We start from the raw sequence: 17,841 nt of genomic DNA on the forward strand, positions 1-17,841 counted from the left end.
GAAGTCACAAGACTGCTATATACTGCTGATGAGAAAAGGTGTAAAGATGTTTATATTTACTAAAACGATTGTATTTCCGTGGGGGACCAGATATAGTGAATGCAGGATCCTGGGTTTCCCCCTTTCACTTTCCTAAAACGATGGAAAAACTGCATAGGGGAAGTGATGTTATTTTCATTCCATTGAGATGCTTGAGAATACTGAATAGCCCGAATCGCATGGGAAGATGATCCTGTGCTGTGCTGCAGCATCTTCTCTTACAATTTGAGCTACTCAGCATTACCAGGATCTTGTTGAAAGGAAACTCCAGAGGAGTATGGTATGTAGAGCGGAGTCACACTAAATAAACAGAACTTGCCTGAATTGCAAGGTCTTCTTTAAAATATTAAACCAGGCAGAAATATAAAAAAAAAAACAATAAAGTTATATTAAGCCTTTCCCACCACTGCCTCACAGCCCTTTAAGAGCTTCTTAATGCCGGGAGGTGGGCATTTGGGTCATGTGATCACTGTGAGTGACTGAATGCACCGTTAGCTGTCCCCGTCTTTGTCTGTGCTGTGAGTGCACAGGGTGTGCACTCACAGCACAGGAAAATGTTTACATGGGGCCGCATATATGCAGCCTCTCGGAGTTAGTCCACTCGCCCACAGGCTGCATATATGTTTATGGCCAGCGGGAAGAGGTTAAGGGTTAATTAAGAATAAAATAATAATAAATGTGTCAAACTTACCTGTTCTGTGCAATGGTTTTGCGCATAACAGCCCAGATCCTCTTCTTCTGGGGTACACCTCTGATGCGCCTGGTGGCTCCTCTTTGACGAGTCCCCCCCATAGAAAGCCACTCTCTTTGAGGACACTTGTGTGGGCTCGCTCCTGAGCCGCCTTGTCTGCGTCCATTAACACAGACTGGGAAGCTCCGCCCCCCTGTCTACATCCATTGACACAGACTGGCAGCTCCAAACCACCCCCAACCCCCCCCCCCCACCCAGTCTGCATCCATTGACACAGACCACACAGGTCCGCCCCCCCCCCCCCCTCTGCTTCTATTGACACAGACCGGGCAGCTCCCCCCCCCCCTCTGCGTCCATTGACACAGACCAGGCAGCCCCCCCCCGTCTGCGTCCATTGACACAAACCGGGCAGCTCGCCCTCCCCCCAGGAATCACTTTTCAGGCTGCTAACATTTATAATAATAGAATTTACTGATGGAGCCCTTGTGTAGAAATGAATAATTTGTCATTAAGGGTGGGTATAATTGTTTTTTACCCTGGGACACTGAGTCCTCAGTGCCCCCTCCTTCCTCCTCCTGGTCTTGCAGGGTGTCCAGCTGCTGCCTGTGAAGCCTCCAGTGCTCTGTGAGTGACAGCAGGGAACAGGTTGAGTTCTCTCTGTGCATGGTCACGGAACTCCTTGCTGTCACTGATATTGTGCAGCCACAGCTTGAGGCATTGGAAGCTTCACAGACAGCAGCCAGACACCCTTGTGACATCAGGGCTAGTACAATCCCTAGCAAAGAAAGCGGCCCACACTTCAAAGGGCCTGTGTCCACGGGCTTTGGGCTTTTGTTGATGGCATCAATAGGAAACGATTCTGAGATTATTCAGAACTCATTGACAGGTGCATCTTACCTGCTGTTGAGCTGTTTTTGACCTGTTTTAAGCAGGATTTGCACCCTCATAGACTTGGAATTAATATTGATAATGTTAAAGGGTCTGAATGTTCTCTTTTGTTTGGGGGGGCGCCACCCATTTCATGTGCAGGGCACAATTATAGCTATTTATAGATTAGTTTTCTGCTGCCTGAATTCTTTGGTATTGTGTGAGAGAATTGCACAATTATGAACCTTTTGTTGTAGAGCCGCTCACATCGTGACTAGCAATGTCTGGTGGTTGCTCAGCATGAAATATAAATCTCTCACTGCAGGTTGACAAGCTTAAGTGTCGGTTCACACTATGGCGATCTGACTTCGGGGGCGACCCGTGAAGTCGCGTGCACCGCGACTTCGGCGCGACTTGCACTGACTTCACATAATGGAAGCCAATGCAAGTCGCTCCGAGGTCGCCCAGAAGTAGTACAGGAACTATTTTCTAAGTCTGAGCGACTTGAGTCGCTCCTATTAGAATGGTTCCCGTAGCACAGAATGGACCGCGACTTGTCAGGCTGACCAGTCGCCTGACAAGTCGCGGTAGTGTGAATCGGCACTAAAATGATTGTAAATGTTTTTTTTGTTTGTTTGTTTTTTAAATTACAAACATGTTATACTTAGCTGCTCTGTGCAAGGGATTTTCACAGAGCAGCCCACGATCCTCATTTTCTGGGGTGCCCCAGTGTTGCTCCTGGCTGCTCCTCTTCATCGGGTGCCCCCACTGAGAGCCGCTTTCCATGGGGGGCACCCATGCGGGCAGGTTCACGAGTCTCGCTGCTGCGTTCATTGACACAGACAGCAGGACTTGGCCCCGCCCCTGGCTCCCATGTCACTTGATTTGATTCATATCCAATGGCTCTTGCTGCTATCAGTCTATCCAATGAGGACCCGAGGCAGCGGCTGGAGCTGCTTGGCTCATGCTCATCGCTGGAACGATCGGGTTCAGGTAAGAAAAAGGGGGGTTCTGGGGGCAGCTGAAGCAGAAAAGGTTTTTCACCTTACTGCATAGAATGCATTAGGCTCCGTTTCCACTGCCGCGGCTACGAAGTCATGCTACTTCTAGCGCGACTTCGTAGCGAAAGTAAACTGCGGCTTTCAGTGCGACTTGTCCCTCATTATAGAGGGAAGTCGCACTGAAGCAGGCTCAAAAGTAGTGCACGAACTACTTTTGAAGTCGCCGCAACTGAAGTTGCGGCAGTGGAAACGGGCCGAATTGAAATCAATGGCTTTTGACTTGCTGTGCGACTTGACATGTGTCAAGTTGCACAGCAAGTCGCACTAGTGGAAAACGGCACTTAAGGTGAAAAAACCATGAGACTTTACAACTCCTTGAAGGAAGGCAGACAATTCAACTCCACACTAGGCTTTGCTGCACATTAAAGCCTGTTGTTACCGGGTTCACACATGTCGCTCCTACTGTCAGATGGGCGTGGCTACATGTCTCAGGGGCGTGTTCCCCTTTCTCTGAAAATGCTAATTGACTAGCTGTCCTGCTGATTGAGTGGCTTCTGTATGTATTTCCTGGGTCACAGGGTATACAGATTAGGTGTTTAGGATTTAACTCTGACTTTTCTCGCTGTGTGCTGGTTAGAAAAAAAGTCACCTAGAAAATAATGAAGCCAGTGACAGTCAGACAAGCTTTCCTCTTTGAGAAGGAGGTCAGGAAAGGCATTTATTTTGGTACCAACTTTCTTTACCAAAATTAGCCTTCTATCCCAAAACTCGAGTTATGTGGACAGACTGAACAAGACAAGATTTGTATAATCATCTACTTGAGTTTAGAATGAAAACAAAATAAATGATGGCCGATGTGGTGGTTTGATCTGATCGCTGAATCGGTCAACAGAACGGCCGATTTTCCGTCAGTCAGTACAGATTTCAGCAGACAAAAATCAGATGAGCAAGACTGGGCATGCTCAGAGAAGAAAAAACACACGCAAAGTAAACCAGCACATGACATCACTTCTGCAGTTGGTTGTTGTTGGCCGAAAAAATTTGTGTGCAGTCTAGAGCACATTTCAACCAACACAACAACACTGGACAAAAGATGGCCGATCGGTCGGCCAACAATCTTTGCGTGTGTACGAGGCTTTAGTGTAATAATGTGAATGTTTTGTTTTATTTTTTTTTTCTATTTGTTTCAGCAGGGACAGATGTGGAAGTCTTATCCCAGGCCAAGGTTACCGCTACCAGTGCTCGGACTGTTGGCCTTAAAAGCCGAGCAGGAGTTTCAAAGCTGGAAAAGCTGAAAATTGTTCAAACAACCGAGTGCAGTACTGAGTCAACTCTTACAGCCAGCTCTGTGACTACAACAGAACTATCCAGCGAAATCTCTGCTTCTTCTGCTTATGGTAAATAGGTTTTATAATATTTCAAACATTTCCTTCTTCAAGTTCGAAACAAAAAAAATATTTTAGCAATTCAGTCTGCATAGTTGTGAATGATGATGCATATTATATTATAACTTGAATTCCATTTTTAAACAGTAGATGCCAGAAGTCAGAATACTCTTAAGTCTATCATGAAAAGAAAGGGTGAGAAGAGCAAGTCTTCAAATACCAAGAAAAATCTTCAGTTTGTTGGCATTAATGGCGGGTAAGCCTCTATAAAATAAAAACGCCTACAACCTGTCTCTGCTTGTCACTTGCTTGGCCAGTTTAGAGGATGTTGTGTAGAGCCAAGGGATATGCAAAGCTCTTCAAAAATAGGCTTCGGTCTCATGTTTATTAGAAAACAACAATACCTTTTAAGCTCGTGTTCAGCTCGTAAGATCACATAACTAAGACACCTGTCCCTACAGGGACTCTTAATCTCCAGGAAAATTCATTAGTTACTGCAGTAAGTACAGGATATAAATAAAGACTTCATGATGTGATTCGCGTGCCTCTTCCTGGAATATGTGCTGACCAGCAATGCTTTATATAATAGCAGGAGTTCTAGCTGCATGAAATAATTATATTACCAAGTGTGCAATGCTTTAAAGGAAAGAACACTGCTGGCATTTTTATAATGCTAGCAATTTATTAGGAAAGCGTTAGTGGAGAGATTTATCAATATTGCTGCACTAGATATTGCAAAACAGGAGCACCGAGGCAGACTGAGATGACCTCCCCCATCACCCCCCGCTGCTTAAAATTAGTACTGCAGCAGTAAAAATCACGTGCCTGACCTCTTCCTAATTGTGTGCGGTGTGTTAAATTAAAATATGTGCACATCTTAGATCCTTTCAGAGCAGTTACAGTTTTTCCTCAAATTGCAGGAATTGCAGTCAAAAACATACAAAAACGATTGTAGATCTTTTACTAGAAAATAGGCAGTATGATCTGTATTAGTAATCAGATAGCAAGAGGATTTCTTATAGTGATTAGATAAAAAAAAAAAAAAAAGATGGCTATAGAACAAATTAAACCTGACCCCCCCCCCCCCCCCCCCCGCCAATAAGAAAATTTGTCTAAGTACAGTAGGCGTATATATTCTTAACTAGAATAGTGATCGGTAATGGAAAATTTATCCCTTGCATTGCTGGTCAGTGTAGGTGGAGGGTCAATTCATCACGGCTTTCTTTCCAAGAAACCCCTAGCAACCTTAGGAGAAAACCTAGAGTTCCACAAAACCCTGCTTGAGAGAAGCTGATTTAGATAGTTAGCATTCTTCTGATAAACCATTCCATCTCACAATACTGGTCAGCTAAAGCAGGGGTCTCCAAACTTTCTAAACAAAGGGTGAATTTACTATCTTTCAGACTTTAAAAGGGCCGGATTGTGGCCAGTGTAAGTAGAAAATGACCAAAATCATGGGAGTAAACAATGCCCCATCATTGGTATCAGTAGGAGGAATAGTGCCCAAACATTGGTATTGGTGAGAGGAATAGTCCTCCATCATTGGTATTGGTTAGAGAAATAGTCCTCCATCATTGGTATTGGTGGGAGGAATAGTGCCCTATTGTGTTGGTATTGATGTGAGGAATAGTGACCCATTGTTGGTATTGATGTGAGGAATAGTGACCCATTGTTGGTATCAGGGGAAGGAGTAGTGCCTCATCATAGGTTTCTGTGGGAGAAATAATGCCCTGTTGGTGTTAGTGGAAACAATAATGCCCCATCATTGGTGTCAGTGTGAGAAATGCTACCCTGTGTATGGTGTAAGTGGGAGGAATAGTGCCCCATTGTTGGTTTCATTTGCAGGAATTATGCCCCACTGTTGGTGTCAGTAAAAGGAAAAGTAGCTTGCATCTGTGGGAGAAATGGTGCCCCAAGTGCCTGTTTAAAGGCAAGCAAAGGGCCGCAGTTTGTAGACCACTAGGCTAGTTTACTGGACCACCAGATTGAATATGCAATTTCATAGGCACCCCTAGTTCTGCATCCTCAAACATTGCATGACCATGATCCCCAGTATTGCAGGGACAGTGCTCTTTTTCTTTATTTGGTTATCATTTTAGAGGTATTGTACACTTTTAAGGTAGCCAAATGTGTGATGTAAACCTAAACTGACAGCTTCTCTTATTTCAGATATGAAACTACATCCAGTGATGAATCGAGTTCAGATGACAGTTCCTCCACTGAATCAGACGATGAATGTGAAGGGGAGGAAAGCTTTAATGAGGAGTCTGAAGTGATACATAAAGAAGTTGGAAGTGGGGATGTAGGCGTCTCTGAACCACTGAGTAATGTTGAGAAAGATGAAAAGGAAACCGAGAAAGTAGAGATTAGAGAAAGGTCTGTTACTTTCCTGAATTGCTGCTAAGTAGAGAGGCCTTTAACAACTTATCTTTATTTTAGACTTGCAGAGCACTGGAGCAGTAAAGCTTGGTGCACTGGCAGTAGATAAACATACCTGCTACCTAACTTTCTCTGCAATAAATTCACCAAAACTCAGGCTACTGACTGGATGCCTGTCACGTTGCTATGATTGCAAAAGACCTAAGGCACCCTTGGGCACTTCAAGAAGAGTAATAATGAAATAGAAGTGAGTGTGACCAATTGTGTTAATGGTGGGAAGGACCTAAGGGGGCACAGTTAAAGTATAACTGAACGTAAAATTTAGATTAGAACTTGTATCAGTTTTTATTGCTGTCTGTGTCCCCGCTAAGGAGATTTCTCTCTGTTTGTCCTGTTTACCCTTTATCGTTGAAAGTAAAAGAAAATCCTACATTTTGGATTATCCCCAGAAATGTAATAGAGGGGAAATCTTCCAATGGGGATGCTAGTTCCAGTGAACTGGGGATCCCCAATGAGTTCCCTTCATTTGCAGAAATTTGCTCTCACTTCCTGTTTGGCTACAGGACAGTAAGTGAAGGGAAATTTTGGCAATCGGACAGAGATGGCCAAAAAAAAAAAAAATGTGACTAGGGTTATAACCCTCCTTTGCTCTATCCTACATGGGAAAAAATAAAGTAAAATCTGAGCTTCTTTGTACCTATGCTTTAATGCTGTGCCACAAGGGGAAATCTCGAATAAATGTATAAACCCCGCTACAATAATTTCAACTAAGTGAAGAGCTTCCATTACATATACTTTTGTGTACACTGAAATAAGCAGAGCACTAAAACTTTGTCAGAGCCATTAAAATAGTCTTTAATTGCAGCGCTGGAACATGGTGCCCAGCAGTGGTGATACCCATGATTTCAAATATGAACATATGGTACTCACTCCCTGTAGCTCAGTTGGATGCAGTAAGAGGTTAGATACTAATGGTGTATTTAAATAGGAAATATAGGCAGCCTTATATAAAGATAAAGTTCTACAAAACAGATGTTGGCCTCTTAACATTTTCATTGAGATAGAATTTACCAGCCAGTCCCCAGTTCTTCACTCTTGAACTTTGTGCCATGATGGAGCATAAAAAAACTAAATTGTGATAGCACCGGGTGATACTTTTCACAAAATGGATGTTTACATCTACTTTTTTTTTCCAGTATCCTGTTTGTATTGTTAACATGTTCTGTTGTTATTATTAGCTTTGTGTGTGGACTACTTAATGTTCTTATTATATCTACTGTTTTGTTTGTAGTGAACATCATAATGCTAAGTACCTTATTTAAAACAATTCCTTTTCCTTGCACATGTGTAGAAAGTGGTGAAATATTGGCTTATACCAGCTTTTTATATACGTACAGGTATGAGTTAAGTGAAAAGATGTTATCTGCTTGCAATGTGCTGAAAGAGGCAGTAGATGACCCGCGAGCTTTAGCAAATAAGGATGTGGTAAGTACATAATCTCTAGAAGCGCTTCTGCTTCAGTGGACTGACCCATTTTATTTCAGAAGACTAACATATTCAATGCACTGAAATTTTGAAAATAATGAACAATTATTAAAATGGATTTTAGAAACTTCTCTTTTGAGAACTTTAAAAATTTATTTTTTTATTTTCATTTTTTTTAAATGGGTATCTGTCTTCAGCCACCCCACATATCGACTGCCTACCCCAAAATGTGTACTTGATATCTAGCCCGATGTCCCAGTTAAATGAGAACTTCACTCAAGGGTTTTTGGTGGACTTTACTAGGGGTGATGTGTATTAATACCTTTACCTTTATTTTTTTATTTGCTGCAATGCCCAGAGTGCACCATACTTAACTTAGAACATCTGTCTAAACATTGCCCTGCTTTTGATGAGCACTTATCAAAAAAGTCTTCATTCTTTTGATCCAAGAGGTTCAAGCGGTGTTCTCCATTAGTACGGTATATTGCATGGATCTTGTGCAGCTCAATGAAGACTGGATACACATTGTTATAATTCATAGGAGTTTTGCACCGTCGGTTGTTCCATAAACACCAAGAATATTATATAGGATTGCTATATTATTATTATTATACAGGATTTCTGTAGCACCAACAGTTAGCGCAGTGCTCTACAATATAAAGGAGACCATACAGCAATAGTACAATTCAATACAAGAGGGTTAGGATGGCCCTGCTCCTGAGAGCTTACAATCTAATAGGGAGGGGCTGGTGGAACAAAAGGTAATAACCTTAAATTGTAAGCTCCTTGAGGCCAGAGACTGATGTGAATGTAAAATATATAAATTAAAAGCGCCATAGAAGTACCTGAAATAAATAACTATTAGGGATGAACTGATGAGAAAAATAAAACATTTAGTTATTACCTGAAGGCAGCATAGGCTTCCCTGAAGAGATGAGTTTCAGGGATTTCCTAAAAGTTGACAGAGTAGGAGATAGCCAGACAGATTGAGGTAGGGAGTGCCAGAGGATGGGAGAGGCTCTGGAGAAGTCCTGGAGATGAGTATGGGAGAAGAAGACAAGGAAGCTAGAGAGCAGAAGGAGTGGAAAAGACAGTTTGGGTGATATTTGGAGACCAATTCGGTGATGTAGCTCGGGACAGCGTTGTAAATGGCTTTGTATATTACTGTTAGAGTTTTGGATTTTATTTGTTGGGCAATGGGAAGGCAGTGGAGGGATTGGTAGAGAGGGGTGCTAGACACTGAACGGTTGGTAAGGTGGATGAGTCAGGCAGCAGCATTTATGACAGACTGAAGAGGGGAAAGCTTGCAGAGAGGTGTGCCAATGAGGAGATAGTTACAATAGCCAAGGCGTGAGATAACAAGGGAGTGAACAAGTTGCTTAGTGGTTACAACGGTTAAAAAGGGTACTTTGAGGTTTTACAGAGGTGAATGCTACAAGTGTTGGACAGTGTTTGGATTTGTGGTTTAAAGGGCAGGTCAGATTCCAGGATTACACTTGGCACCCTGGCGTGAGTGAAGGGACTGATGGCTGTATTGTTGAGCTTGATGGAGAAGTTGGGGGAGGGGACATGGGCAGGAGGGAATATTATGAGCACAATACTTTATCTATATTAAATAAATCTCCTGGACCTTAATTTTATATTAGTGACCACTCATTCAAAATTTGATTATTACTTTCCTGATAGAAACCACTGGTTTATATGTAACAATATTACCTTTAACACTGTATATTAACTAATGCTTTATCTTGGCAGAGACTGTGTTTGAACACTATACAAAATGAATGGTTCAGGGTATCAAGTCAAAAATCTGCCATTCCTGCCATGGTGGAGGATTACATTGCTGCATTTACTGAGCTTTCATCTTCTGCCCTGCGCTATATTATCAACATGGCTGATGGCAATGGAAACACAGCGCTTCACTACAGCGTCTCCCATTCCAACTTTGAGATTGTCAAGCTGCTGCTGGATGCTGGTTAGTGCTTGAAGATCAAATGGTCATGTGAGAAGCTTTGTACTTGAAATTCATAGTTTACCAGTGAACATTCTAAATGCTTCTTATTGCTGCATGGAGGGGAACTCCATAGGATTCATTTATGTTTTTATATCAGTTTGCTATATACTTCAAACTAAAGAAGTCCTATATGGTATAATGCAGATAGAGAATGCTGGTCCATTGCCTACATTGGTACAGTGGCCTACATATAATAGGGCTCACTGAGGCACAGCTCTTTTTGGCACGGTTGGCACGCTAAATTGAACATTTTGGACCTATGCGCACAAGGTACTGCATAATGTAGTGTTTGATTTGTGACACAAATTAAGTAATACCTGCGGTGCCTGAATGCTTTTCAGTTCAGTGGCTCATTCAAGAAGGAAAGCCCTAGTATAATGACTGACGTGGGGCTAAAAAATAAACCAAGCCTCTCCACTTTAAGACTTTTTTAGTTTGTTGGTTCCTCTGCTTGGTAGAATTCTGGTCATGGAACTGATGCAAAACACTTTTTTGTACAGGTAAAACCGAATGACCTCACAAAGGGGCCATTAAATGGGACACACTGTAAAAGGTTAATGTTAGAAGTTTTATATATCCTTGTAATCAAAATATGCAAATTGTATGGATCTACAAGTGTTTGGTCATTTACAGACACGCCATTCATGATCCAAAATAGAAGACTGATTAGCAGAAACTACATCACCATACATGGCTTTCCCCATGGTCATTACTGGCAAGGAATGTTAGCAGTCTGCAAAGCTTTGTTCTGTGTAGATAAAACTATAAAACCACTAAGGTTGCCAAAGGAAACAACATACCCAGTTAGGGTGAATTAATAGGACTCTTAATAAAGCAATGAACACAGTGAAAACCAGAACTGTTATTTTTTGCAAGCTGTTTAAATTCTAAAAATGTGATTGTAATAGTGATTTTCACTTGAAAATAGCAAGTTCGTACATATAATGGGCCAACTGCCCTGAAGTTTTTATATTCCTTTTCTACTTCTATTTCTAATGGTCTAATGCCATAACTGAATGGTCTCTTTCTTTGCAGATGTTTGTAATGTGGATCACCAGAACAAGGCTGGCTACACTCCCATCATGCTCGCAGCTTTGGCAGCTGTAGAAGCAGCCAAGGATATGCGCGTGGTAGAGGAACTTTTCAGCTGTGGAGACGTTAATGCCAAAGCCAGCCAGGTAGGATCCCTGTTTTTCAGTTCTTATGACAGCCTAAAACTCCAGTGTCTGCTTGAAAAAGAGGCTGAATATTGTTAGACCATTGATTTTTTTACATTATCGATCTAGGATTTGAAATGTTTTGTAGCGTAATTTAACATAATAATATGAAAGTGCTTATATTGGCAACTGTGTGTTGCTTTACATTACAGAATCCTCAGCAAACATGACCTGTTACTTATTCATTGTAAGCTCCACTCACCCTAGAAGGAGGAATTACAGGCCGTATAAGTCTGTCAGAATAAAAAGAACCTGTGATAGCAAAATGGTCTTTCCTTTGGAAAATGCAAATGATCCTTGTACGAATCTCAGTGCAACCTATGTGTTGAGCAAATGATTTAACCATGCAGTCTTGTGTTGGTGGGTAACCTTAAGCCTTGTACACACTGGTTGATTATCAGCTGGTTCAACAGAAATATGTACACAAGTCTGTCGGACAGAACAGGCCTAATGGCCGGCTTCTTTCAAATTGGCATGCTGGAAAACCGGCATCCAATCAGCGCTGGCAGCCAATGGCAGTGAGTGCTGACCGGTGTGTTTCCACAGCGGGGGCATTCCCCCCTGTCAGAACACAATATCTCAGTAGGGAGATCAGCTGTACTAATATTAGATAGTTAGTACAGCAAGCTCCTCAGTTTTATTTCCGTTCAGCCACTTGAGTTTGAACCAAAAAAAAAACTGATAGTGTGTACTAGGCTTTAAGACCTTATAAAAAGCAAAATTACAAGGCTCAAGGTTTCCACTGTACCCAACTCCCATTGGGGCTGGTAAATCTGACTTTTTTTTTTTATTTTACATTTTTTTTTTTTTTATGTGTGTGGAAAAGGCAATGTAGCACTTCTCTCACCGTACCTATATGGGCAGGGCCTCTTTTGTTCTTTTGAATGTCATAAATGAGGCTGCATTGTGGCTAGACAGTTCATTCAATTGCTCCAGCAGATGAACAGATTAGGCCAGGGGTGTCGAAACTACAGCCCTCCAGCTGTTGCGGAACTACAGGTCCCATGAGGCATTGTAAATCTCTGACATTCACAGACATAACTAGGCATGATGGGAATTGTAGTTCCTGAACAGCTGGAGGGCCATAGTTTGGACACCCCTGGATTAGGCTAATGGACTTTTTTTGTCCAGCTCTTACATGTTGCCTTGGGCAGAGGATTTTTTTTGCTGTTTTCTACATCATATTGAATGGCTACTGCTGTTTCGCTCACCTACAAAAAATATGTTGCCTCACATACAAATCCTATTTTGTGCATTGCTATGTGAGTAAACCATTCACATCTGTTGCTGGGTTCTTTAATAAATTATTTTTCTAACATAAATGCTCTTTTTTGTGTTTTCTATTTCCAGGCAGGCCAGACAGCTTTGATGCTTGCAGTGAGTCACGGCAGGATCGACATGGTCAAAGCTCTCCTGGCCTGTGGAGCAGATGTGAACATTCAGGATGATGAAGGCTCCACTGCACTGATGTGTGCAAGTGAACATGGACACGTAGAAATAGTAAAACTGCTGCTTGGCCAGCATGGCTGCAATGCTGCCTTAGAAGACAATGTAAGTTCATTTTATTCCCCTCAAAACAAGCGTACATTTATTGCCTATAATTGAGGATCACAAACTATACAGCCCAGATCCCTAAGTCTATACAGCAGAGGTGCAAAAAGTGTTAAGCATCTTTTTAAGTAGCTCAAAGTGGAACTATGCTGCAGCTGAGCAACACAAATCCTTAAAATGCTGTTCAATTAATTTTTAATACTCAAAGCCTACTCCCCTATACATGTCTCCATGGCTCATTTGACAAATTACTTTAAAAAAACACCCCCTAGCATTTTTGGCTGTGGTATCTGGGCAGGAGGGTGTGCCTAGCAGAGAAAACCCCTCCTCCTCTTCTGAAGACTCCTGGGGATGTATGACATCATTTGCCTAGGCTTGGAAACCAGGAAGTAACTGAAGGTAAAAAAAAAAAAACAAGTAAATATAATATACCTTCCTATCTATTTACTAATGCTAGCAACATAAGGATTAAAAATAATCTCAATGTTGAATTGAGAGAGTTACCCTTGGCTAAATTGAGTAGCAGAAATTTGGGCCTGGGACAGGTTGACAAAGCCACCTACATTTGTTCATTTTGTTGCATTGGCAGAATCACAGACCTTTCATGTATTTCCATAGAAATCCTGTTTGCTGTGAAGTGTGCACTTAAATTGAGACACTACTTGAAAAAAAATTCTGACATAGTGATCACTTGGTTAGGAACTACATGAATGGTTATAAATCATTGGTGGGGACTGGAACTGGCAGTGAAGGGATTAAGAGCCACCAGCTGAGCAAAGTGTAGGCTGGTAGTTCTCAAAAGGAGGGACATTTAACATATAACCAGCATAGGACATCATGCTGGGAAATGTTAAAGGCTAAGTCCACCTTTTGCAAAAAAAAAAAAAAGAAATGCATCCACATTTGTAGAAAGTATATGTGCATTTATTATTCTTTTGCATATGATCCTGCAAAAGCATTGCAACTAAAATCTCCTGCAGACTATTCCTCTGGCTTCATTTCTGTATCGTGGTGCAGAGTTTCCCTTAACCACTTGGTTCACAAGCCTATTCTTAGAGTCCCAAAATTAAATGTTTTTTAAGCAGAGGCCCTAGAGAATAAAATGCTGAGTGTTGCAATTTTTTTAACCCCTTCAAGCAGAGGATGTAGGGGTACGCTCTTTTGGGGGAAGGGCAGGAGGAAATGTCAACAAACTACAAGTGTGGTAATCATGTATTCCATTTTAAATAAACCTACTTGTAGTTTCTTTATGCACAGTGAATGAATGACATGATTGTGCAAAATTTAAAAGGTGACAGGAGCCGTGGGAGAGAAGGACCCTGCAATTCTGTGTTGGGGGTGTGGTTTGAGGTGTGGACTTAGCCTTTGGCTTACAGATTGTGGGTGGGAAGAAGTTAAATAACTTTCTCTGTCGCTCATTGACAGACGCAGTCCTCTGGATTAATAACACATTGGGTTATACTGCCCTCTACAGGAGTAGGACACTAGACGGAAGGAAAACGTTCTGGCCACACCTTAGGGGCAGTCCCAGAGGGTATATCCTCTCTCTCTCTGCTACAGGAAGTCAGTTTTTTCTGTCTAGTTAGGAGTAAGGACCTAAGTTCCTTGCTGGGATCTTTGGTCCTGGCAGGATTTTTTTTTAGAAAAACTTTTTATTAGGCAGCTTTTTTCTCCAGTGTTCCTGTGAGATCTTCAAGCAAGTACGCTGAAACTGGGCGACGGGCTGGATTTTGAGATCCAGTGGTCACCCCAGTCAGCCTGCGAGCGCGTGCAGGCCCTAGTTCCGCGCTGGGTCGGCCGCGACATAGTCCCACTGGACGGGGACTGACCCTGCGAGTTAAACGTCTCGCCTGGACGCCGTCGACCAGTTGGAAACTGAGTCACGGCGTCCGTATTGGTCGACAGCCCCCCCCACCTCGGTGGAGAGGGGTTCTGTCAGGAGTTGGCGCCCGCCTGTTCCGGTATGGTGAGGCGGACCAGGGAGTCTCTGGTCTGGTGGCTTCGGTCTCCAATGCTCAGCCAGGGGAAGTCACTACTTCCAATAGAATTCAAGTTTCTGATAAATGTGTGGGAACTGAGAGCGATCAGACTTTGTCTGATTTCCTGGACCGAGCAGCTCTAGGGCAGCCTGGTTCGGATCCAGTCAGACAACGCCACGGCTGTGGCTTATGTCAATCACCAATGATTTCACCAGATGTGCCTTCATTGGGGCACCCCGGAGGTGGATCTGTTGGCATTTTGGCTCAACAGGAAGGTGCGGAGGTTTGTAGCTCACGCCCGCGATCCTCTAGCGGACGCAGCAGACGCGCTGATCGCCCCGTAGGGGCAGTATCAGCTACTGTATGTCTTCCCTCCTCTCAAGTTGCTGCTGAAACTTCTCCGCAGGATAGAGGTGGAGGGAATTCCAGTTATCCTGGTAATTCCGGACTGGCCTCGTCAAGTCGGGCACGCCCACCTGGGCAGGCCGGTCGCGGACGCTCCTTGGAGACTTCCTCTCAGAGAGGATCTGCGGTCTCAAGGACCGATCTTCCATCTTGCTTTACAAGCGCTGGCTTTAACGGCCTGGCCATTGAAACCCAGGTACTGAAGGACAAGGGATTGTCAGCTTCAGTTATTCCTACTCTAATTAAAGCAAGGAAAGCGACTTCCAGCAAAGTCTATTATCGCACATGGAAGGCTTATATTGCGTGGTGTGAATCTTTTGGATTTCCCCCACGTACCTATTCGGTGACCCGAATTTTGGCCTTTCTGCGACAGGGGGTTGAGCAGAAACTGTCCTTGAGCACTATCAAGGGTCAGGTTTCAGCGTTAGCAATCTTCTTTCAGAAACCTTTGGCTACGGAATTTCATCCAGGGAGTGCGGCACCTGGCTCCGCCAGTGCGCGCGCCCTTACCGCCCTGGGATCTTAATTTAGTGTTGTCGGTTCTTCAGAAACCTCCCTTTGAAGATATTAGGGAGATTCCCTTGCTTACTTTATCCCAGAAGGTGGCCTTCTTGGTGGCCATCACTTCTGCACGCAGGGTGTCAAAACTGGCCGCATTATCTTGTCGTTCCCCATATCTGGTGGTTCATAAGGATAAGGTGGTTCTTCGTCCGAATTCATCCTTCCTTCCTAAAGTGGTTTCAGAATTTCATCTGAATGAAGATATTGTATTACCTTCCCTGTGTCCTAAGCCCAGTCATCCTCGGGAGTTTGCGTTACATTCCTTGGATGTGGTTCGGGCAATCAGGGTATACCTGAAGACTACGGACTCGTTTCGTAAAACTGATTCACTTTTTGTGATCACGGATGGCCCCAAAAAGGGGTTGCCTGCATCTGCCGCGACTATCTCCAGATGGATCAGACAGACGGTGGTACAGGCTTATTCTATTAAGGGTCGGAATCCTCCGTTCCCTGTTAAGGCGCACTCCACTCGGGCGCTTAGTGTTTCCTGGGCCTTCCGCCATCAGGCGTCAGTGGTCCAGGTTTGCAAGGCGGCTACCTGGTCGTCGGTTCATACCTTTACAAAATTTTATAAAGTTGATGTGATGGCAACGGCGGATGCCTCTTTTGGCCGCAAGGTTCTGCAGGCCGCAATTTGAGGAGACCGGTGGTCTACCTCGAGGGTTTTTTTCCGTTGGGTTTTCAGTTGAGTCTCCTCCTTGGTTTGATGAGCCTTTAAGACTTCTAGTGGGCACCGGTTGGGCCTTCTGGATTTAAATTTTGATTTCTGTTATCCCACCCCTCTTTTGTGGCACTGCTTTGGGACGTCTCAATGTGTTATTAATCAAGAGGACTGCGTCTGTCAATGAGCGACAGAGAAAAATGGATTTTTGTAAAATCTTACCGTAAAATCCTTTTCTCTTAAGCTCATTGACAGACGCAGTACCCGCCCCTCTGTTTTTGAGTTGGGTTGGGTTAAATTCTCTAACACTGCTTTGTGACATAACTGACTTCCTGTAGCAGAGAGAGAGAGGATATACCCTCTGGGACTGCCCCTAAGGTGTGGCCAGAACGTTTTCCTTCCGTCTAGTGTCCTACTCCTGTAGAGGGCAGTATAACCCAATGTGTTATTAATCAAGAGGACTGCGTCTGTCAATGAGCTTAAGAGAAAAGGATTTTACGGTAAGATTTTACAAAAATCAATTTTTTGGCTTTCACGGGGCTGAAATTTTAGTATCGGTAGTGAAGCTGGCCACACATAGTCCCTTTTTTGCTTAATTTGATCTCTTAGATCAGGAAAACAAATGAACAGTTTTGTATTGCAAGGACCCAATCTAATTGAATAAATATTGAATGGATTGTTTAGTTAGGCCCTCATGCTAGAATGGTTATTTGCCCAAGCAACATGGTTGTTTCCTTTTGTATTATTTCTACAAATGCATCTTTGATTTCTTTTTTATGTTAGGATGGTAGCTCAGCTATGTCAATTGCCTTGGATGCTGGTCATAAGGATATAGCTGTCCTCCTTTATGCCCACGTCAATTTCTCTAAAACACCATCACCAGTAAGTAGAATACTTTTTATATTAAATGTATAAACAGCCAGAACCTGCATAAAATTCATTGTCCTTTTTCTTCTCCACTTTATAACATACTTCCTCTTGATCAGTGCCTGCATTTTTCAATCAATATTGTGACTTTTTATTCTTACATTTTGTTTGTCAGATGTTAACTATTTTTTTTTTTTTAAATATTATTCATAATGATAAAAAAAGTCAAATGGATCTATTAGTATAACTCTTTAAGGCTGTTAACTACTAGCTTCAAAAGCAGGCGTTTCATGAGCATTTTTGAAGCTCCATGAATGCCTGTTCAAATTGTATATATTGCAGTGCCCATAGTTGTCTACATGGTTGCATTAGTGTTGCGCCACATCAAAATGAACCCAACGTGTCTTTTTCTAGGCCTTGCTGCTCCCCAAATGCTTCCATTGATGTCAATGTAAAAGTGTTGCAAATGCCCCTATGGCATCTACAGCGTGTTTGAGATGCATTTAGAAAGCATTAGTAGCCAAGATGATAATATAAATAACCAACACTCAGGGGGCGTCTGGCAAGTCTTTCTTAACACAATGCAATTGCATCAAGAACAGGCTATTAATGCATCTGAACACAAATTTCTTTGCACATCTAAATAAGCCTAATAGAGGAGTGTTCCCTAGTTTCCTTTACTATATTTTTTGTCCTTTAACTCAGTGGTCCTCAACTCCGGTCCTCAGGGCCCACTAAC

At 42.8% G+C, this 17,841-nt stretch overlaps 1 protein-coding gene across 1 annotated transcript in view; it reads left to right on the top strand.

Moving 5' to 3' along the window:
* KANK1 (KN motif and ankyrin repeat domains 1) overlaps positions 1–17,841 on the top strand; it is a 322,774-nt gene that overhangs the window by 301,170 nt on the left and 3,763 nt on the right. Inside the window, exons 4-11 of the mRNA XM_082242991.1 lie at positions 3,789–3,995; positions 4,131–4,239; positions 6,153–6,359; positions 7,760–7,847; positions 9,603–9,822; positions 10,897–11,039; positions 12,429–12,629; positions 17,019–17,117. Of these exons, the coding sequence (XP_082099117.1) occupies positions 3,789–3,995; positions 4,131–4,239; positions 6,153–6,359; positions 7,760–7,847; positions 9,603–9,822; positions 10,897–11,039; positions 12,429–12,629; positions 17,019–17,117 (1,274 nt within the window). The remainder of the gene's footprint in view (positions 1–3,788; positions 3,996–4,130; positions 4,240–6,152; positions 6,360–7,759; positions 7,848–9,602; positions 9,823–10,896; positions 11,040–12,428; positions 12,630–17,018; positions 17,118–17,841) is intronic.

Source organism: Pelophylax lessonae (genome assembly GCF_965119305.1).
Source record: "Pelophylax lessonae genome assembly, chromosome: 1".
NCBI classification, from domain to species: domain Eukaryota; kingdom Metazoa; phylum Chordata; class Amphibia; order Anura; family Ranidae; genus Pelophylax; species Pelophylax lessonae.